The following is a 24171-nucleotide window of genomic DNA, read 5'->3' as shown; positions in this document are numbered from 1 at the left end:
TCATGTATCATAGCTTATTTAGCTATTCCTCTATTAAGGTTATTTCCAGGGTTTTCCTATCACAAGTACTGTTGTAGTAGTGCATTTCGTATAGAGAGATTTAAAACTTTTTTTTGTGTGTGTGATTTTAGATATTTAATTAATATGCTGTTCTTTATGTTGAAGTGCAGTGGTAGCATTATTATCTTATTGTATGAATACAAATTTGAAAACAAGTCTAAATAATTTCCTTTAGGAGGATTCCATCCTACCTTGGTATAATGTGGATGTCTTTATTCTTCTGTGTTTTTGAACATTCCTAGTGCCATGGTTTGCTTTCTTTCTAGGTAGGCTTTATAAGTAATGACCTTTGAGACTTAGCTGGGTTTAAAATGAAACATTTTGATGTCAAGGGTTGCTTTTACGGTCAACATTTTTAGTTTTCTACTATATTTTTGGAAGCAAAAAGAGAAAGAAAAGTCTTTTCTAGATCCAAATTTTAAGATGATAGTAGGGGATGGAAATTTGAATTTAAAAAAATGTTTGATGTAATAAAAAGTGAAACACTGTGATTGTCTTTGCACTTTAGTCCTTTTTACCAGAGTGAGATGATTTTAGCAGTTCCAGGTTTTCCTTTACGGATGTTTAATATGTAAATACAGTTTTTGTAAACTTTTTAAAAAGAACACAAAATTGTACTCTACATGAAGTATTAACTTATTCTCTATTAAGAAATATGACATATAAAGTATTTCCCTAAAATTATAGGATTTAAGATACACATGCTTCTTTTAGAAAAGCACTGACCCCTTGAAATACCCTACTACCCTACTCAGGGATTTCAGTATGTAGTCATATATAACCTTCAGACTTTTGGATTACTTATCCTGTATCAAGAAGGCCATTGTGGCCAGGCATGGTGGCACATGCCTGTAATCCAAATGGCTTAGGAGGCTGAGGCAGGAGGATTGCGAGTTCAAAGCCAACCTCAGCAACTTAGCAAGGCCGTAACCAACTGAGTGAGACCCTGTCTCTAAATAGGGGATGTGGCTCAGTGGTTAAGCACCCCTGGGTTCAATACCCTGTAACCCCCCCCGCCCCCCCCACAACCCCCCCTCGTGCCCCACCCCCAGCCATGGCCAGTGTGTGTAGCCCGCTTGATGCTGGCATTTATAGGAGATGTTGCCTTTCCTATTCATTTTCTTTTTTTTTTTTTAAAGAGAGAGTGAGAGAGGAGAGAGAGAGAGAATTTTTAATATTTATTTTTTAGTTCTCGGCGGACACAACATCTTTGTTGGTATGTGGTGCTGAGGATCGAACCCGGGCCGCACGCATGCCAGGCGAGCGCGCTACCGCTGAGCCACATCTCCAGCCCCTATTCATTTTCACAGTCAAAAAACTGGTGATGCTTTAAAGGAGGGAAGAAAGGCATGTGTAACACTCCCCCCACCTTTTTTTTCAATGTTAGTGCTATAAGATTTTTAGGCTTTAAAAGTTTTAGTTTTAGTTTGTAAGGCAAGTTAAACATGAAAATGTTATAATTGAAAACTAAAGATAACAATAAAATAACATTGTAACTTGATTGTCTTTCAAACCCAGTTCCTTTCCCACAAACAAGTAGTTAACAGTTTGGTATGGGTCCTTTTAGATCTTTTCCTTAATATAAGTAAATACGTATGGAGACATGAACATATAGAAATAAAATTTCGGTTTAGTCCTGTGAGTTTTTAACATGTGATCTTATTTCTCTATAATGTATTGTTTCACTGAATCTGTACCCTTGATCTTTTTGTATTAGTACATTTAGATCTACTTACTTTTTTTTTAGGTCTGTTTTTCAAAATGTCATAGTGTTCCTTAGTACACAATGTGTACTATGTGTTCCTTAGTGTATCTTCCTTTTATTGACACATTTTTGTTCCATGTTTTTCATTATTAGGCATCTGCTACAATGAAAATAAGAGTTCAGAGAGGTTGAATGACTTGCCCCAGGCTTCACAGACAGTGTCTAGTGGGAGCAAGCTGGGTAGAGCATGAGAGATGTTGATGAGCACCCTGTTTTTACATTCCAGTTTTTGCACATATGGAAATATTTTTCTATGATAGATGTTTAAAAGTCAAAGGGTATTTTTTTAAAAACTAAACATAAGGTAGTGATAAAATGTGAATTTATTAGAAAATAAATAATAGATTGCCTAGCAAACTATTTTCAGTGTTAACCAAGTAGGGTTGTTAGTAGATCTCAATATGTAAGTATGGTTAAAGAGAAATAAATGATTTGTTTGTCTGAAGGTGAGAGTTGATTGTATTGTTTTGCTTTCTATCCTGGCAGTTGTGCTGGCTAAATGAAAGTTTAAAACGGGAACCGTTAATTCCTTTTGGAATAGACAGTATGCTGCCTCTCAGGATACAATTTCTGTCTCTAGGAGAGAATTTGTCTTTTGTACCTATATGTGCTTAGGAATCGGATGACATGCTGTTGTTGAAGGCTAGCTAATGGTTTTATTTAGAGTGTGACTTCGTTAGTAGTTGATAATTAATAGCTACTCATTCTTGGGTTTTTGGCATTAGGTTTGGTTTCCTGCTTGGCCTTTCCTTATTTCTAAGGAAGTGTGAAGAACTATGAAGCCGTTTGATTAAACATATATGCTGTTGTCTGCCTTCCTTCATAGTCCATTACGTGAAATTGTTATTCTATTTAGCCTGTTTCCCCTCCTTTAAATGTGGAGCCTTAGCAAGTCATAACTTCTCTTACTTTCCTGTATAAATCAAATATTAGTGTTTCAGAATCATGTACAAGTATCTCTTGATATCCAGATCTCCTTTTTTTTTTTTTTTTGATATTAGAAGGTCTTAATATACTGTGCCTGGTTCTGAGTTTTGGGTAACAAATAGTGGAGTTTGGACAGCAGGGAATTTATTTGAAAAATTTAGCAAATCAATTCAGTTTGAGTTTAGATAGTGTGAATTTAGACATTAAAAGTTTGGATAGTGAGCCAGGTGTGGTGGTACACTCTTATAATCCTAATGGTTCAGGAGGCGAGGCTGAGGCAGGAGGATTCCAAGTTTAAAGTAAGACTCAGCAATTTAGTGAGGCCCTAAGCAACTTAGGGAGACAATGTTTCAAAATAAAAAAAGGCCTGGGGATATGGTTCAGTGGTTAAGCACCCCTGAGTTCAATTCCTGATTAATAGTAATAATATTAATATAAATTAAAAAAAATAAAATTTGGATAGTGAAGGAAAATTGTGTATAAGATTACTTTATATATGCTTAGAGAAGGCTTCAAGCTGAAGGTTTAGCACTGTTAAGTTTAGGGCAGGTGTTCCCTTATAGGACTCCTCCAACAGCTCATGCTAAACACTGATCCAGAGCCAGCTACAGCTGATCCTATCTGAACCTAGAATTGAACTTTTTGAGAGAATGGACTTTGTTCATCTGTGGCACACAATCATATGTACTAAGTTCATAATATGTAGTTAATGATGATTATAATATTCTTTTCAAAGTTGTTAGAAGTTGACAAGGAAGTTAAAACTGAAATTCTATTCTTTAAAAAATAGTCTGCTGGGGATGTGGCTCAGGCGGTAGCACGCTGCTCGCCTGGCATGCTTGCGGCCTGGGTTCGATCCTCAGCACCACATACAAACAAAGATGTTGTGTCTGCCGAAAACTAAAAAATAAATATTAAAGAAATTCTCTCTCTCTCTCTCTCTCTCTCTCTCAAAAAAAAAAAAAAATAGTCTGTGTATCTGGGTGTGGTGGTGAAATGCCTATAATCCCAGCAACTCTGGAGGCTGAGAGAGGAGGATTGCGGGTTGATTTGAGGCCAATCTCAGCAATTCTAGCAAGGCCCTATAAAATAAAAGGGGCTGGGAATGTAACTTAGTTGAAAAGTAAGTGCTTCTGTGTTCAATCCGCAGACCGCACACCAAACAAAACAAAACAACAACATAAAATTTACAATATATATTACAAAAACATGCTTTTTTTTTCTTGTACTAAAGAATGGAACAAAACAAAAAGATTGATAAAGGTGAATTTTCACACCTAAAAGGTAGAATTTCCCTAGAGTTTAAAATTTTGGTATAGCTTTTCTTTCTTTTGTTTTGGTATCAGAGATTTGCCTTGATAGATTGCTGAGGCTGGTTTTGAACTTGAGATCCTCCTGCCTGCCTCATCCTCTTGAACCACTGGGATTATAGGCATGTGTCACCATGCCCAACTTGGCACAGCTTTTCTTTTGTGGGAAAATAAAAAAAAATCCTAGCTTTCATTGGTTTAGTTATTTTATAAGTGAAAATGGTACTATATTTTGGATCTACTTATATTTGACAATTTTGTGTCTAGAATATTGCTGTTAGTTAGAAGGCGTAAGAGCAAAAATCAAGAAAGCCTTCATATTAACATGTAAGTGTTCCCCTCACAACAGACTTTCATGAATCTCTGGTCCTGGAAGTTCTTTCTATTGAGGATAAAGTAACTTACGCAGAAGACCATTTGAAAATCTTTGCCACCTCTGTTCTTACTGTGAGATTTTGAATGGTCTGTGGACTTAAAAGTACATACTTTATAAGGATTATAGTTAGCTCTAAGAATTCATTTCTTTGAGAGAAAATAGTCTTGTTTTAAAATTTTTTGCCCACTTTGAATGATGTACACAGTATGTTCTCAGTATATATTTTATTTCACAGTAATAATGATTTGTTTTTAGGGTCCTGATGAAGAAGCTGTTGTGGATCTTGGCAAAACTAGCTCAACTGTAAACACCAAGTTTGAAAAAGAAGAACTAGAAAGTAAGTTTGTTAAAATAATATGCTTATTAGCAGCTTAAATTACTGATTGTTTGTTCTTTAAGTTTTACCTACTATTTCTTGAGACATTTTTCTTTTCTGTTGTGGGGGAGAGCATACATTTAGAAGAGGGCTGGACACTTTTTCAGTATAGTGTGGAGAATAACAGTGTAGCAAACTCTAATGCAGCCACCATCTGTGTCTAGAAATGGAACATTCCCTGATTATTTATTTGCTAGACAGACTCTATCATGGCATAAGATGGATTTCAGAGAGCATCTCAGACTTCACCAATCATTATTATTACTTGGAAAACTGAATGGCCACAGTTAATTCTATTGTTTCATTTCTGGCAGACTGGTTAATTTGAATTATAAGCATGCCGGAGTGCCCGACTAATAAGCCATAGTTATCATTACTTGTCATCTACATGCTTATTTTATAGGTCTGTTACATCAGCCTCTTAAAATGCTATAGTAACCCCTGTGCAAAATTGTCAAACAAGGGAGTTACTGGTCCAGCTACCTTCTCTAGACAGGAAGAAATAATTTTAGATACACAGAGCAGCTGCCAAGGTAGTACAAGCCACTCCTGTAAGCACTTCACCTGGGTTCTCCCAGTATCAGGAATGTTGATTTTGCATAGTCATTGAACATTAGTGAAAGTATAGAAATGAGCTAGGTTAATTACTAACTTAATTAGTAATTGGTTAACTGCTAGTTTACTATTAACTAAACCATAGATTTTATTTAGAATTCACAAATTTTTCCCCATAATTTTTTTTTTTCCTCTCTGTTCCAAGATCCAGTTGATCCAGTTCAGGGTTCAACCATACATTTAGTTGTTATGTCTCCTTAGTCTCTTGACAGTTTTCCTTCTTTCCTTTTAGAAGAGGAAAGAAGTCTTTCATGTTATAGTCTTTTCTTGTTATAGTCTTTCATGACTATAACACTTTTGAAAAGGAGTGATTAAATATTTTGTACAGTGATCTTCAGTTTGGGTTTGTCTGATATTGTCACATGAATAGACTGACATGGATAATGTACTGTGGAAGGAATGTCTGTGAGCATGACAGCAACATGACTTATTGATGATGTCAATGTTGAACACTTGATTAAGTCCCTATTCATAGAAAATGTTTTGATAGACATTTTGGGGATCTCTTTAGGAATTGCATGTTAAAATCTGAGAGCTGGTTGTATACAGACTGTTAATCTGTTGCTTTTAAGAAGGAGGTGGAAAGAGACAAATAAGAGTTCTCATTTATACCCTGAGATTTATTTATTTTCAAATAACTTTAAAAGTCTAGGTTTAGTAGGGCTTCTTTGAAGAAGGAGACAATCTGTAACAGAAGACATTGAAGACAAAACGAAAGTAGAAAAAGGAATAAGGCCCAATCTTCTAATCTTTGGATTTTGGAGTATTCTTATCTAGTTTATCTGGCCTTTCTGAACTGCAAACTCATAGAATTTATTTTTATCTTGGTGCATTGTGGCTTGTGTGCCAAGACCCATTAGTACTAATTGGAGTAACAACTTTATAATTCCCAGTGCACAGGGATAGGAATTTTACTCTTTAATTTCCATTCTTCTTGGTATTCAGAAGGAAATATTTATTTTCACTGAAATAAAATGGTGAAGTCACTGAATTTTGCCATTGTTTCTTTGCTGAGGTATAATTCTTATGAAGTGGAATTTACCCCTTTAAAGTATGCTCTTCATTGTTTATATCCACTGTATTGTGCAGCTGTCACTGCTTTGGTTCCAGGAAATTTCTGTCATTCCCCAAAGAAGTCCTATATAAATAATTTTGAAATTCAGAAATTTCTGATAAAATTTTATTTTTAATAATTTGAGATTTAATTTCTATACAGATTTATCAGATGCTTATTACTATGTGCTAGAGAAAGTGCTGGCTCAGCTTCCTGAATAGCTGGGATTAGAGGTGCACACCACTATGCTTGGCTGCTTATGCACTTTATTGACATTAATGTATTGCCAACTGAAAAAGACATCAGTGTCGCCTTTTTCGCCTTAGCTGGAAACATGAACCTTAGGCAGCTATCCAAACTTTTTGCTACTCTGTGTGTGTCCACAGATGAACTCAGTATCTCTATAAGTATTGATTTTGGGGTTCCAAGGAAATTTTAGCCATAACATTTACAAATATAGAATGAATGACTGATAAATATTTATTTCTTCATCATCTTAATGGAATTTGTTAGGAGAAGAATATCATTAAATTTATTATTTCAGCATATTTAAAATTTTGTATATAAAGGCAAAAAGTAACTATATTAGATGTTTTTTGTGACTCATTAGTTCAACTTGTTGTTTGTGTCCCTCATTTTAGGGGAAAGGGATTGGGTGTGAACCCAGGGGTTCTACTACTGGGCTGTATCCCCAGCTCCCCCCCTCCTTTTTTAAATGAAAGGGTCTAAGTTCCTGAGGATGGCCTTCATCTTGTGGGTGCCCTGGCTCAACTTTCTGAGTCACTGTGAGCCACGGAACCTGAACCTTGTCCCTCTTTACTCAACACAACTTAGATAGAAACCTCTCTTATTAAACTTTTCAAAGAAGTCATATCCTTTTCTCTCAACAGTTGACATACTGCTACTTGCTCTTTTGTTCCCTGATTCAGTTTCTTTTAGTGAGCGAAAGCAGATACTACCTTTCATAACTTGGTTTTCTTGGTTAAAATGTAATCAGGATCATACAGTATTAGTAGTAGCTTTTTCTGTCTTAACAGCATATAGTAACTGCATTGCTTTTTATCCGACAGTTTCTATCCTTTAGTTGGAGTGTTTAGATCATTTGCCTTTGATTCAATCCTTAGTAATTTGGATCTTTATCCAAAACATCTAAAATAAGTTAATATTTATCATTATTAACATGTCAAATGTATTGAAAAGTATTTAATAATCAATAAATGTACCATTCAAAGGTTACCTTTAAATGTTGAATAAACTTATGTTTGTATAATACTATTTCATATGAGCTTAGCTCTTCTTTCTCAAAATATCTTTTTAGAGGTACAAAATAATGCTTATTTACATAGATAATCTATATATCTTATAATAATTAGTGGTATTACCCTTTGGGCATACGAAGACTTGGGTAACGAAGACTCTCATTGTTAGTTTTATGAACTTTTAAATAATTCTTTGTTAACAGTAAATTTTGGTACACTTTTGTGAATGCCAGCACTTTTCTCTTTTGGAAACCATCAGTGTGTTTCTGAATCTTTTAATAGGTCACCGAGCTGTGTATATTGGAGTTCACGTCCCATTTAGTAAGGAGAGTCGGCGGCGGCACAGGCATCGTGGGCACAAACATCACCACCGGAGAAGGAAAGATAAAGAATCAGATAAGGAAGATGGACGGGAATCTCCTTCTTATGGTAAGAGAAAACAGTTGGTCTGTTAACAGTTTGAATTTTTATCCTGGAAAGTATCTTAACTTTTTAATTGAACCCATTCTTTTAAAAATTATATTATCTGTGGTAATTTAGCCACATTATGTACATTGGAGATACCAATTACAGAATTTTCTTTGAACAAGAAAGATATTTGGTTAATAGGTGAAGATCTTGGTATAAATGAAAAATTGAAGGTGGAGGGCTTTTGTTTTCTTCATTGTTTTTCAACCTTGGCATAATAAAAGGTGGGCTTTGTCATTTATCTTTCAATTTAGGAGGATTTTATTTCCTTTTCTCGCCATTACTTGCATATGTATTGAACAGACATCTGGAATACCAAGGTTCCTTACAGGAACCTTATGTCCTTTTAAACCATAATTTTTGGCTAGAAGCTTTTATTCATGAGGCTATATTACTTGAGTATCTGCTCCGAAAAGAGTGCTCTCATTCGACAGTATTGTCTATGTAGAAGAATAGGGACTCATTTGTTACATAAAAGCAGAGAAGTATGTAAGTGCTAACAGAAAGCAGATATAGATATAGATGTAAAGGAAAGAGAATGTTAATCTCTAATGTCATAGGGATTGAATGTGGTGATTTAAGTGGCCCTGAGACTCAGTGGGAAAGAAGAGCCCCAAAACAATAACTGTGCAGGCATGATACTTCCTTGACATACAGGAGGTCTTCAGTTTGTAGGCTGTTATGGGCCCATGTGGCCATGTCTGCACTGTAGTCTCAGTGAGTGCTTTCTAGTAAAGCTATGTGAGCTGTACCCTTACAGGCACTTGTGTGCTATGCTAAAGCAAGGTTTTTGTGAAGAACCATAAAATGAAAAAATTACCATGTATAATATAGCTACGACATGAACATGAGACAAATACTGATGGCCTAGTAAAATAATGGCATAATTTGGCATGAACATACTTTATAAACAGAAAAATTGTGCTGTATATGGGTAATAATGAGTGTAATGCATTCCACTATTGTCATGTATTTAAAAAAAATATTCAGTTACAAACATTCCACCTATCCTTTGACATGTGCTATTATTTAATTTTTGCAATAGGGTTTTTTTTTTTGTTGTCATTTTGTGGTGCCAGGGATCTAATTCAGGGCTTCCTACTTGCTAGGTAAGCACTCTACCACTGAACTACACCTTCAGACCTTTCTCATCAGTTTTAAAAGATAGATATTATGTATTTTATAGATTAGGAAACTTTAGAGAGGTTAAATGACAGGCATCTCTTTAGAACCTCTAAGAGACAGTGATGACCTAATAAAATATTAAATGGTCATGCAGTCAGCAAAGGCCATGTAGCTGGCAAAGGGAAAATGGATACCACTTAAAAAGGATGGCTTGTGAACTTTAATATGAAGTGATTTTAGAAATATTTCACTGTTCCATATGATGTACTTGTCCAGTTTAGCATATCTTAGTGTCATCTGGGAGAGGATCAGTAAACTTCTATAATTCATACTCAATAAAAGCACATAATATTTTTATGAATGGAAATACTTTTTTACTAATCTATGTTTACATTTTCACTAAGGTTGGTAACTTGATTTTTCAAGCAACGATATGGGATTAAATGTCTAAGTATAGTGGTTTGAAAAATAAATTATGATGTTGGAAGTATTTGACTTTTTTATATAGTAATTATTCCTAGAAAAGATATATGTCCCTGAAGTGGATTTATTTTAATTATTAACTACCAATTTGTGTCCTCTAAAGTGCTATGAATGATGTCCTTCTTTCTTATTTCTAAAAAAAGATTACACAGGATTTTTGATTGTAGACATAATGGAATAAAAAGGACTGACTTTTCGCTTCCATTTTATTTTGTACTTTATCCTTTTTGTTATTTTTCCACTGGTTCTTCTGCCACTAGCTTTAGTTTTTATTTTTACTTTTTTTAAAGGAACATTTTAAAATATTCTAATTAGTTATACATGACAGTAGAATGCATTTTGACATATTATACATACATGGAGTATAACTTCTCGTTCTTCTGGTTGTATATAATGTAGAGTTACACTGGTCATGTAATCATATATTCACACAGGGTAGTGATGTCTAATTGCTTCTATTTTCTACCCCCATATTTCCCCTCCTTTTACTTCCCTCTAACTAATCCAAAGTACCTCTATTCTCCATGTCCCCATTGTGAATTAGCATCTGCATATCAGAGAAAACATTCGTCCTTTGGTTTTTTGGGATTGACTTATTTTGCTTAGCATGTTATTCTCCAGTTCCATCCACTTACCAGAAATGCCATAATTCCATTCTTCTTTAAGTCTGAGTAGTATTTCATTGTGTATATATACCATAATTTCTTTATCCATTCTTTTGTTGAGGAGTATTTAGATTGGTTCCATAGTTTGGCTGTTGTGAATTGAGCTGCTGTACACATTGATGTGGCTGCCTCACTGTAGTAGGCTGATTTTAAGTCCTGTGGTTACACCAGTTTGCAGTTCCACCAGCAATGTATGAGAGTACCCCTCACCAGCTTTATTGAGGTATAATTGACAAATACAAATTATATGTATTTAAGATACATAACATGATATATGAATACATTGTCAAATGATTACCACAGTCAAGTTAATTAGTATATTCTCATGTCACATTGTTGCTTTTTTGTGTGTGGTGAGGACATTTAAGGTCTACTTTCTTAGTAGACTTCAAATATTCAATTCAGTTTTATTAACTGTAGTCACCATATTGTATATTAGGTCCTCAGAATTTAATATTCTTGTAACTGGAATTGTACCTGACCTTCCATTTTAAATAGATAGAAAACTGGATATAATATATGAAACAAGTTATAGTTATATTATATAGGAAACAAGTTATGGTTCCAGATGTTGGGTAACAGGCAGCACAGGACTGTGATAGCTAAAAGAAGCAAATGAGATTGCCTTGAGTTTATTGCCTAAACATAGTTTTCAGGCCACAACACGGGAGGGGGACCTGCATGGAACCTAGCAAACTCTTAGTAGTCATGGGTTAAAGAAGCCATCGTAACAGAAGTAGAGACTATTTTGAACTCACTGAAATAAAAACACACTATAGGCAAGTAACTGATGTAGAGTCTTCTCCATAGGGGATGTGATTCTGAGGTATGCATGTTTCTTTCAGCCTGGCACTGTGCAAAGTGAGAACTGGAAGATGCACCTGAAGCAGTGCTTGGAGGCAAAATTGTGCCACTTAATCCTTTCATCAGAAAAGGAAGATGAAAGTGATTTAAGCTTTTGACTTAAGAAACTAAGGAAGAAAGTAGAACAAATTAAATCCAAAATGAGGAAAAGACAACAAAATCAAAATAGAAATGGATAAAATAAAAATCAGAAAAATAGTTTCAAGATTCATTTGGGCCAAAGTCTGGTTCTTTGGAAAGATCAGTAAAATTAATAAACATTCTGATCAAGTTAGGGGGAATAAAATAATTTTCTGTACCAACACCACTGAAAGGCTAATAAGGAATCATTATGAATGTCTTTGTGCCAACAAAATGGATAGTTTAGATGAAATGGGCACAATCCTTTATGAATATAAACCACAGGGCTGGGGTTGCAACTTGGTGGTAGAGTGCCTGTTGAGTGTACATGAGGCCTTGGGTTTGATTCCCCAGCACTTCAAGAAAAGAAAGAGAGGAGGGACTAAGGAAGGGGAGGGAGGAAACGAAATAGGATATAAATGACCAAGCTGAAATGTATAAACTTATTAAAGATATTGAGTATTGAGTTTGTATAGTCGAAAAACATTGTCACAATAAATTTACTGCCAGATGGTTTCAGGAATGATTTCAAACAAACATGTAAAAAAAGAACTAATAGTCTTTGCTAGAAAATTTAAGAGAAGGGAACACTTTGTAATTTCATGTTATGAATTCAGCATTACCCTAATATCAAAACTAGACAGATGTTGCAAGAAAGTGAAACTACAGACAAAATACTTCCTGTGATTGTAGATTCAGAAATCCTGAACAAAATAAAAACAGATCTTATCCTGCAATATTTAAAAAGAATAATATGTCGTAATAGACAGACCTAGGCTGAATAATGCCTCTAAGATATCTATATGTTAATCTCTGGAACAAGTACGTGCTGCCTGAGATGGCAAAAGGGACTTTGCAGACATAGTTAAGGATTTTGAAATGGGGATGTTATTCTGTATTCTGCAGGTAAGCCTGATATAATCATAGGTGTCTTTGGTAATAGAGGAGGTCAGCATATCACACTGGGCATAGATGTGAGGAAAGAAAAAAGTGGTTGTAGTATTCAGATCTGGAAAAGTTAAGAGACAGGTTTTCCCCTAGATCCTCTGGAAGGAACCAGCCCCACCAGCACTGTGATTTTAGCTTTGTAACACTCATTTTGGACCTCTGGTCTACAAAACACTAATAAGAGAATAAAATTGTGTTGTGTAAGCCACCAAGTTTTTGGTAATTTGTTATGGCAAAAATACGACACTAATTTGATAACCAACTGGGAGTGTAAGGTTGGTTTAAAATTTAAGCATCTATCAGTGTAAGTAAGTAGTACAAAGGAGAAAACTTATATAGTAATTTTAATACATCTAAAATAAACCTTTAACAAAATTCAACTCCCTTTTATGATAAAACTTTAATTAAGCAAACTAGAAATAGACAGAAACTATGTCAAGCTGATAAAAAATAAAACCAGTACTGGGGATTGAACCCAGGGGTGTTTTTACCACTGAGCTATAGTCTCAGTCCTTTTTATTTTTCATTTTGAGACAGGGTCTCACTAAGTTGCTTAGGTCCTTACTAAGTTGTTAAGGCTGGCCTGGAACTTGAAATCCTCTTGCCTTAGCCTCCTGAGTTGCTGGGATTGTAGGTATGTGCCACCATGCCTGGCCCTGGCCTTTTTTATTTTTATTTTGAAATAAGGTCTCACTAAGATGCTTACAGCCTTGCTAAATTGCTGAGGCTGGACTCAAACTTGTGATCCTCCTGCCTCATCCTCAGGTGTATGCTTTCAGTATCACTTTTAATGGTGAAAGATTAGTGCTTTTCCCCTATGATTAGGAAAAAGGCAAGATGTTCTCTTTGACCACTTTTATATCGTATTGTACTTGAGCACCTAAAGGGCATACAGATTACTATGAAAGAATTTGAATTGTCTTTATTACACATACAGGATCATACAGGTAGCAAATCCAAAACAGCCTCCCAAAGTGTGGAAGGAACTAATAAGATTGCAGTCTATAAAATCAGTTCTTTTTCCCTCTAGGTACAGTGCCACTTATGGAAGCACTAGTAATATTCTTTAAGAATAACTGGCAACAAATGTGCAAGATCTAAATGCTAGAAAGTTCAAAACAGTAGAAAAATTTAGTCATATGTTTTTATTTCTTCTGTATAGGTCCCAGGGTATTCCTTCAGTATGAAGACCATGTCATATACATACTGGAAATTTTTCAGATTGCCTCTCACCTTTCTCCTTATATTTTCCTCTTTCTGGAGCTCTTCTTGTTAGACCTTTGTATTCTGTTCCATATTGCTTAACCTTTTGTGTTTTCCGTCTTTGTTTCTCATTCTGTATAATTTTCTCAGTCTTTTCCTTTAATAATTCTCTCTGATCTGCTCCTTAACCTGTTGTCATGTCCTGTTTATTATATCCACAAATACCTGGAGGACATTTACTTAGGCTTAAATGTTCAGTGTGAACTCATTTCTCATATTCAACAGTTTGATTTTTTTTTTTTCACATTGAAAGCCTTAGGCCCCTTAACTGTCTCAAACTAATATTTATGCAAGTTTCTGTCTTTAGGGATCCTGTACTGCACACATTGTCTATTTCTAGATGTTGTCAATTGGATATCTGCTTCTTGCAGTGACCTGTCCTACCTCTCAACCCCTAGCTCATAGCTTTGTTTTTCCATGGCAGTAGGGACAGTTAGAAAAGTTAGTTCCTGTATACTTGTAACTTTGAGTTTTTCATTGTTTTTTTTACACTAGGAGATTTTCTTTTTTTTTCTCTTGAACTTAGCTATATTTTATATTTTTATTGACTTTAGTTATATTTAAATGTTCTGTCTTATCTAACATTTCTATTCATTTTAATTGTTTTTGGTACCATGCTTTGAATCCAGGGGCACTTAAAAACTAAGCCACATCCCAAGCCTTTTAAAATTTTTATTTTGAGAGAGTTTCACTAAGTTGCTTAGGGCCTTGCTAAGTTTCTGAAGCTGTCTTTGAACTCCTGGTCCTCTTGCCCCAGCCTTCCGAGTCACTGGGATTATAGGTGTATGCCACTGCACTTGGCTCCCATTTTTTTTTGTTGTTGTTGTTTGTTGATGGACCTTTATTTTATTCACTTATTTATATGTGGCACTGAGAATTGAACCCACACTTGCTAGGCAGGCACTCTACCACTGAGCTAAAACCCCAGCCCTTCCAGGAATTTTTTTTTAAATATTTTTTTACTTATGATAGACACACAATATCTTTATTTATTTGTGTATGTGGAGCTGAGGATCGACCCCAGTGCCTCACACATGTGAGGTAAGCGTTCTACCACTGAGCCCCAGCCTCTGCCCTCCCATGCGTTTTTTTAAATTAATTAATTAATTTTTTAAATTGGTAGTTCAAAACATTACAAAGCTCTTGACATATCATATTTCATACATTAGATTCAAGTGGATTATGAACTCCCATTTTTACCCCAAATACAGATTGCAGAATCACATCGGTTACACATCCACATTTTTACATAATGCCATACTAGTAACTGTTGTATTCTGCTACCTTTCCTATCCTCTACTATCCCCCCTCCCCTCCCCTCCCATCTTCTCTCTCTACCCCATCTACTATAATTCATTTCTCTCCTTGTTTTTTTTCCCCATTCCCCTCACAACTTCTTATACATAATTTTGTATAACAATGAGAGTCTCCTATTTCCATGCAATTTCCCTTTTCTCTCCCTTTCCCTCCCACCTCATGTCTCTGTTTAATGTTAATCTTTTCCTCCTGCTCTTTCTCCCTGCTCTGTTCTTAGCTGCTCTCATTATATCAAAGAAGACATTTGGCATTTGTTTTTTAGGGATTGGCTAGCTTCACTTAGAATAATCTGCTCTAGTGCCATCCATTTCCCTGCAAATTCCATGATTTTGTCATTTTTTTAGTGCTGCATAATACTTCATGGTGTATAAATGCCACATTTTTTTAATCCATTCATCTATTGAAGGGCATCTGGGTTGGTTCCACAGTCTAGCTATTGTGAATTGTGCTGCTATGAACATCGATGTGGCAGTATCCCTGTAGTATGCTCTTTTAAGGTCTTCAGGGAATAGTCCCAGAAGGGCAATAGCTGGGTCAAATGGTGGTTTTGATGAGAAAAAATTCCTGACTTTGAGTGTAGCACTCCATGTTTTGGATGTTGCTTATTTTTGTTTGTTTTAGATTAGTTATACATTAGTTTGACTTTTTTAAACATATTTTTCTTTGTAATGGTGATCTTGTGATAACTTTTTTTGGGGGGGTCTGGATTGTTGGTCCTAGTTTTCTTCTAAAATTATAATATTTTAATAATCAAAAGAAAATTTTGATGAAATATATTTGTTTATAGCAACTATTTCACTTTGAGAACTGTGAATATATATTTGAGTGAGTGGAGGAAAACTTTGTATTTAAATTTTATTTTGTCAAGATACACCCTCCCAGAGAGTTCAGTTCATCCTTGGAACTGAAGATGATGATGAAGAACACATTCCCCACGATCTCTTCACGGAAATGGATGAACTATGTTACAGAGATGGAGAAGAATATGAATGGAAAGAAACTGCCAGGTAATGCTGCTGATTCTTATATGCTGGGAAAATAAAGATAGATTGTTAAAAATTGACTTGACTTGGTTTCTTTTGATAATAAGTTGAAATTATGGGATATATCAAGTGCTTTAAATTAGTTAACAGAGAATTTCCTTGTCAGTGTCTGGAAATTTATCTTTAATTTTTCTCCTTATTTTCAAATCTGTTTCCTTAATTAACCCTTCATCTATTTATTTATTTATTCAGTAAGTATCCCTTTATTTTATTTTTTTGTGGTGTTGAGGACTGAACCCAGTGCCTCACACCATGCTAAGAGAGCACTCTACCTCTGAGGCAGAACCCCAGCCCTAGTCCTTTATTCTTTTAAGTTTAAAATAAGATTAGAAGTGGAAAATATGAAACTCTAAAGTTTGGGGTTTTTTTGTAGGCTGACTTATGATAACTAAAAAAGAAACATTGTGAACCATTGGCCTAATTTGTGAAAATGTGTTTGTAGTGAAAATGTTGTTCCGGGGATGGGTTTTTTTGGTTACTTTTTTCTTTTTATAAATGAAAGTGTATGTTTATTAAAGTTCAGAAAATGGAATAGTCATTATTTATAAAGTATTTTTATGTATTATTCTTTTAGATGGCTGAAATTTGAAGAGGATGTTGAAGATGGTGGTGACCGATGGAGTAAGCCTTATGTGGCGACTCTCTCTTTGCACAGTCTTTTTGAACTGAGGAGTTGCATCCTAAATGGAACAGTCATGCTAGACATGAGAGCAAGCACTCTAGATGAAATAGCAGGTATTGAAAGGGTATAAATAGAGAAATAATGGCATTAAGAAAATAAAGTGGCATTTTATATATTTATGTAACAATTCTGTTAAACTTCTGTTCTCAGAGGCAGTAGGAGGAATAGACATATAAATAAAGATACTTTTTTTGGGTCTCTAAGAAGTTTTGAGATTAGAATGTTAAAATGGACAGATATGACTATAGTATCAAGAAGAGAGTGAATAATACCATAAGCAAGTATGGAGTCTCTGCAAATTCAGAGGAATGAATTTTTTTTTTTTCCCTTTGTGTTTTGGATCAAGGTGTCTAGAAAAGATCCACAGAGAACATTAATTGTACAATTTATTCATAGAATTTGAGTACATGGGAATAAAGAGCAGGGACTACAAGAGAAAAAGTGTTCCAAAGGAGGAGGCAGTGGGAGGAAAAGTCTAGGGAAGTATAGATAGATAGGTGTGAATCCCAGAAAAGCCAATTCTGTGTGTACATCCATATCTTAAGTAGTGGGAGCTATATTGGGAAAATAAAGATAGATTGTGATGAATTTTGAATTATTGGGGGAAGACAATTGGGTTTTATCAGGTGTAGGTATTTTGGTGATCATAGTGGTATTTAAGTTTGAGGGCAGTGAAATCTAGAGGGATGCTCAAGGAGTTCTGGCAATAGTGCAGGGTAGCTTTAGATTAGGAAGAGGATAAAACAGAAGTCAGTCATCCTTTTATTCTCTAGGGATAGACTAAGCTAGAAACAATTCTATTGGTCAGCTGTGGCAGGTATTGCAATGCAAATGAAGGAGAGAGATTTAGAGGATAATGTGGAAATAGAAGTAGAAAAGGATGCTTAGGATATAGCTATTTGGTCACTTAACTAAAATTCCTAGAAATGAAAATGAAGTTCAGAGATAGTAAATTTGATAGTTTGGCTTTCACTGTAGCATTTGATCTTCAAGGAAACTTATAAACTAACTGGAATTTTTCAGACTAGCATATTTCAAGGTTACTTGATCATTAGATTTGACCATGTGCTACAAATCTTTAAATTGTAGAAGTTCTTATTTTGTCTTGTACAAATGGTCAAAAATTGAGTTAGGATTAGGAATATTGAATGTATACATATGGGTCTTACCTTGGTTTCTCATTGAACATGTAATACAACGTAAATATAGTATAGTTCAGCGTTTACTTGTATGGTAAACTGTTGTCATTGTGTTATTGTTATAGTTTACCTTCTAGGTTGGTTCCTCCAGTTTTCTCTCAGAGTAATCTTATTATAGTTTTGATAATTTGACTCTTTTTAAAAAAAATCTCAAATTAGTGCCACTGTTTGAAAATATTTATGCATACTTTGTAAAGTAAAAATAGCCCAGTTACCACGGTGATGTGTAAGGTGGCATTGCCATCAGTCTTCATTTTTCACATCCCTGTCAGAGCCTGGTTATTCCTCCTCCTAGGAGTTATTGCTTCATGACGTTTTATCTACTTATTTCCTCATTGGTTTTTTTTTTTATTTTTTTTTATTTTTTTTTTTTATTGGTCGTTCATAACATTACATAGTTCTTAATACATCATATTACACGGTTTGATTCAAGTGGATTATGAACTCCCGCTTTTACCCCGTATACAAATTGCTGTATCACATCAGTTACCCTTCCATTTATTGACATATTGCCTTTCTAGTGTCTGATGTATTCTGCTGTCTGTCCTATTGTCTACTATCCCCCCTCCCCTCCCCTCCCCTCCCCTCCCCTTTTCCCTCTCTACCCCTTCTACTGTAAATCATTTCTTCCATTTGTATTCTCTTGTCTTACCCCTCCTTTCCTCTTATATGACATTTTGTATAACCCTGAGGATCGCCTTCCATTTCCATGCAATTTCCCTTCTCACTCCCTTTCCCTCCCACCTCTCATCCCTGTTTACTGTAAATATTCTTCTCAAGCTCTTCGTCCCTACCCTGTCCTTGTTTACACCCCTTATATCAAAGGAGTCATTTGGTATTTGTTTTTTAAAGATTGACTAGCTTCACTTAGCATAATCTGCTCTAATGCCATCCATTTCCCTCCAAATTCTATGATTTTGTCATTTTTTAATGCAGAGTAATACTCCATAGTGTATAAATGCCACATTTTTTTTATCCATTCATCTATTGAAGGGCATCTAGGCTGGTTCCACAGTCTTGCTATCGTGAATTGAGCTGCTATGAACATCGATGTAGCAGTGTCCCTGTAGCATGCTCTTGTTAGGGCTTTAGGGAATAGACCGAGAAGGGGAATAGCTGGGTCAAATGGTGGTTCCATTCCCAGCTTTCCGAGAAATCTCCATACTGCTTTCCAAATTGGCTGCACCAATTTGCAGTCCCACCAGCAATGAACAAGAGTGCCCTTTTCCCCGCATCCTCTCCAGCACTTATTGTTGTTTGACTTTCTAATGGCTGCCAGTCTTACTGGAGTGAGATGGTATCTTAGGGTAGTTTTGATTTGCATTTCTCTGACTGCTAGCGATGGTGAGCATTTTTTCATGTACTTGTTGATTGATTGTATGTCCTCCTCTGAGAAGTGTCTGTTCAGGTCCTTGGCCCATTTATTGATTGGGTTATTTGTTATCTTATTGTCTAATTTTTTGAGTTCTTTGTATATTCTGGCTATTAGGGCTCTATCTGAAGTATGTGGAGTAAAGATTTGTTCCCAGGATGTAGGCTCCCTGTTTATCTCTCTTATTGTTTCTTTTGCTGAGAAAAAACTTTTTAGTTTGAGTAAGTCCCATTTGTTGATTCTATTTGTTAACTCTAGCGCTATGGGTGTCCTATTGAGGAATTTGGAGCCCGATCCCACAGCGTGTAGATCATAACCAACTTTTTCTTCTATCAGATGCCGTGTCTCTGATTTAATATCAAGCTCCTTGATCCATTTTGAGTTAACTTTTGTGCACGGCGAGAGATAGGGATTCAGATTCATTTTGGTGCAAATGGATTTCCAGTTTTCCCAGCACCATTTGTTGAAGATGCTATCCTTCCTCCATTGCATGCTTTTAGCCCCTTTATCAAATATAAGATAGTTGTAGTTTTGTGGATTGGTTACTGTGTCCTCTATTCTGTACCATTGGTCCACCCGCCTGTTTTGGTACCAGTACCATGCTGTTTTTGTTACTATTGCTCTGTAGTATAGTTTGAAGTCTGGTATCGCTATACCGCCTGATTCACACTTCCTGCTTAGTATTGTTTTTGCTATTCTGGGTCTTTTATTATTCCATATGAATTTCATGATTCTTTTATCTATTTCTACAAGAAATGCTGTTGGGATTTTGATTGGCATTGCATTGAAATTATAGAGAACTTTTGGTAATATCGCCATTTTGATGATGTTAGTTCTGCCTATCCATGAGCAGGGTATGTTTTTCCATCTTCTAAGGTCTTCTTCTATGTCTTTCTTTAGGGTTCTGTAATTTTCATTGTATAAATCTTTCACCTCTTTTGTTAGGTTGATTCCCAAGTATTTTATTTTTTTGGGGGATATTGTGAATGGAGTAGTTGTCCTCATTTCCGTTTCAGAGGATTTGTCGCTGATATACAGGAATGCCTTTGATTTATGCGTGTTGATCTTATATCCTGCCACTTTGCTGAATTCATTTATTAGCTCTAATAGCTTCTTTGTAGACCCTTTTGGGTCTGCTAGGTATAGAATCATATCATCTGCAAATAGTGATAATTTAAGTTCTTCTTTTCCTATTTTTATGCCTTTAATTTCTTTTGACTGTCTAATTGCTCTGGCCAGTGTTTCGAGGACTATGTTGAACAGAAGTGGTGAGAGAGGGCATCCCTGTCTTGTACCAGATCTTAGAGGGAATGCCTTCAATTTTTCTCCATTCAGAATGATGCTGGCCTGTGGCTTATCATAGATTGCTTTTACAATGTTGAGGTATGATCCTGTTATCCCTAATTTTTCTAGCGTTTTGAACATAAAGGGATGCTGTACTTTGTCGAATGCTTTTTCTGCATCTATTGAGATGATCATATGGTTCTTATTTTTAAGTCTATTGATGTGGTGAATAACATTTATTGATTTCCGTATATTAAACCAGCCTTGCATCCCAGGGATGAATCCTACTTGATCATGATGTATAATTTTTTTGGTATGTTTTTGAATCCGATTCGCCAGAATTTTATTGAGGATTTTTGCGTCAAGGTTCATTAGAGATATTGGTCTGTAGTTTTCCTTCTTTGATGTGTCTTTGTCTGGTTTCGGAATCAGGGTGATGTTGGCCTCGTAAAATGAATTTGGAAGTTCTCCCTCTTTTTCTATTTCCTGAAATAGCTTGAAAAGTATTGGTGTTAGTTCCTCTTTAAAGGTTTTGTAAAACTCTGCTGTATACCCATCCGGTCCTGGGCTTTTCTTAGTTGGTAGTCTTTTGATGGTTTCTTCTATTTCCTCTATTGTTATTGGTCTGTTTAGGTTGTCTATATCCTCCTGGCTCAATCTGGGCAGATCATAGGACTCAAGGAATTTATCTATGCCTTCACTATCTTCTATTTTATTGGAGTATAAGGATTCAAAGTAATTTCTGATTATCTTCTGTATTTCTGAAGTGTCTGTTGTGATATTGCCTTTTTCATCCCGTATGCTAGTAATTTGGGTTCTCTCTCTTCTTCTCTTCGTTAGCATGACTAAGGGTCTGTCAATTTTATTTATTTTTTCAAAGAACCAGCTTTTAGTTTTGTCAATTTTTTCAATTGTTTCTTTTGTTTCAATTTCATTAATTTCAGCTCTGATTTTAATTATTTCTTGCCTTCTACTTCTTTTGCTGTTGTTTTGCTCTTCTTTTTCTAGGATTTTGAGATGAAGTATGAGATCATTTATTTGTTGGTTTTTTCTTTTTTTGAGGAATGAACTCCAAGCAATGAATTTTCCTCTTAGAACTGCTTTCAATGTGTCCCATAGATTCCGATATGTTGTGTCTGTGTTTTCATTTAACTCTAGGAATTTTTCAATTTCCTCCTTGATGTCTTCTAAAACCCATTGATCACTCAGCAACCTATTGTTCATTCTCCAGGTGATGCTTGCTTTTTCCTTTCTTCTTTTATCATTGATTTTCAGTTTCATTCCATTATGATCAGATAAGATGCATGGTATTATCTCTACCCCTTTGTATTGTCTAAGAGTTGCCCTGTGACATATTATATGGTCTATTTTTGAGAAGGTTCCATGTGCTGCTGAGAAAAAAGTGTAACTACTTGATGTCGGGTGGTATAGTCTATATATGTCAATTAAGTCTAGGTTGTTAATTGTGTTATTGAGTTCTATAGTTTCCTTATTTAACTTTTGTTTGGAAGATCTGTCCAGTGGTGAGAGAGGTGTGTTGAAGTCTCCCATGATTATTGTATGTTGGTCTATTAGACTCTTGAACTTGAGAAGAGTTTGCTTGATGAACACAGCTGCACCATTATTTGGGGCATATATATTTATTATTGTTATGTCTTGTTGGTGTATGGTTCCCTTGAGCAGTATGAAGTGTCCTTCTATATCCCTTTTGATTAGCTTTGGCTTGAAATCTATTTTATTAGATATGAGTATGGACACTCCTGCTTGTTTCCGCAGTCCATATGAGTGATATGATTTTTCCCAACCTTTCACCTTCAGTCTATGTATATCTTTTCCTATCAAATGCGTCTCCTGTAGACAGCATATTGTTGGGTCTTGTTTTTTGATCCATTCTACTAGCCTGTGTCTCTTAATTGGTGAGTTTAAGCCATTAACATTTAGGGTTATTATTGAGATATGGTTTGTTCTTCTATCCATATTTGTTTATTGATGTTACTAAACCTGATTTGTTATCCTCTTTGACTACTTCCCCCCCTTTACTGTCCTACCTCCCATTGTTGGTTTTCAATGTTATTTTCCATTTCCTCTTCCTGTAATGTTTTGCCAAGGATTTTTTGAAGAGATGGTTTTCTAGCTGCGAATTCTTTTAACTTTTGTTTATTGTGGAAGGTTTTAATTTCATCTTCTAACCTGAAGCTTAATTTCGCCGGATACACGATTCTTGGTTGGAGCCCATTGTCTTTCAGTGTTTGAAATATGTTATTCCAGGATCTTCTAGCTTTCAGAGTCTGTGTTGAGAGATCAGCTGTTATCCTGATTGGTTTACCCCTAAATGTAATCTGCTTTCTTTCTCTTGCAGCTTTTAAAATTCTCTCCTTATTCTGTATGTTGGACATCTTCATTATAATGTGTCTAGGTGTGGATCTCTTATGATTTTGCACATTCGGCGTCCTGTAGGCTTCTAGGATTTGGGATTCTGTCTCAATCTTCAATTCTGGGAAGTTTTCTCGTATTATTTCACTGAATAGACTGTTTATTCCTTTGGAATGGAGCTCTGTGCCTTCCTGTATCCCAATGACTCTTAAATTTGGTCTTTTGATATTGTCCCATAATTCTTGGATGTTCTGCTCATGGTTTCTTAGCAGACTTGCTGAGCTGTCTATGTTCTTTTCCAGTTGAAATACTTTGTCTTCATTGTCTGATGTTCTCTCTTCTAAGTGATCTACTCTGCTGGTAGTATTCTCAATTGAGTTTTTAAGTTGGTTTATTGTTTCCTGCATTTCTAGAATTTCAATTTGTTTGTTTTTTATTACCTCTATCTCCCTGTGAAATTGATCTTTTACTTCCTGGATTTGTTTGTCAATGTGATCTTTCATTGTCTGATTTTGCTGTCTCATGTCTTCCTTGAGACTCCAGATCATCTGAAGCATATATATCCTGAACTCTTTATCTGATATTCCATCTGTTGCAGCTATTACCTCTTCTAAAGTTGAGTTGACCTGCATTGCTTGTGGTCCTTTCTTTCCTTGTCTTTTCATACTGCTCGCGTTTCTTTCTGCTTGGTGCAACTGTTGTGTTTTGAAATTTACCCCCTATTTATTTATGTTGCTCTTGTATACTTGAAAAGTCTCCCTTGCAGGTGCGGGCGGCGGCTGTGCCCCTACTCCAATTGGGGTGACGTGTCTACCACGCTGGCGGCTGTCTGGGCCTGTTCCGGGAGTGGAAGGCGGCTCTGCTCTGTCCCTATTCCAATTGGGGTGTCGTGACTACAATGCTGGCAGGTCGCTCGGCCTGTTCTGGGCGTGGGCAGTGGGCTTGGCTGGCAGGATTCCACCTAATGGCAGTCCCTAACCTCTCTGCTTGCTAATTAATGGCTTCTCTGAGGCGCCACGCCTTCTGTAGCTGCGGGGCAGGCCGCGCGAATCAGTTGGCCTGGATCTCCGGGGTCCTGCTGCTGGCTGTTTTGATGTTGCAAGCTGTTGGAGAGTGGTGGTGTATTCTTCAGCTTTCCCGGATGGTGGCCGCTGACTGCCTGGATGGAGTGTCCGCTGTTTTGATGTTGCACTCTGAAGGAGAGTGGCGGTGTATCCTTCAGC

General features: G+C 35.9%; 1 protein-coding gene across 7 annotated transcripts in view; it reads left to right on the top strand.

Annotated features, from left to right (window-relative positions):
* Window positions 1–24171, top strand: part of Slc4a7 (solute carrier family 4 member 7) — a 100024-nt gene that overhangs the window by 24213 nt on the left and 51640 nt on the right. For all 7 annotated transcript variants that reach the window (XM_026406039.2, XM_026406033.2, XM_077796246.1 and 4 more), the window contains exons 2-5: window positions 4694–4775; window positions 8025–8171; window positions 15864–16002; window positions 16613–16773. In XM_026406039.2, the coding sequence (XP_026261824.2) occupies window positions 4694–4775; window positions 8025–8171; window positions 15864–16002; window positions 16613–16773 (529 nt within the window). The remainder of the gene's footprint in view (window positions 1–4693; window positions 4776–8024; window positions 8172–15863; window positions 16003–16612; window positions 16774–24171) is intronic.

The sequence above is a fragment of the Urocitellus parryii genome, chromosome 3 (assembly GCF_045843805.1).
Source record: "Urocitellus parryii isolate mUroPar1 chromosome 3, mUroPar1.hap1, whole genome shotgun sequence".
In the NCBI taxonomy this organism is placed as follows: domain Eukaryota; kingdom Metazoa; phylum Chordata; class Mammalia; order Rodentia; family Sciuridae; genus Urocitellus; species Urocitellus parryii.
This window is presented reverse-complemented; position numbering and strand designations above follow the sequence as displayed.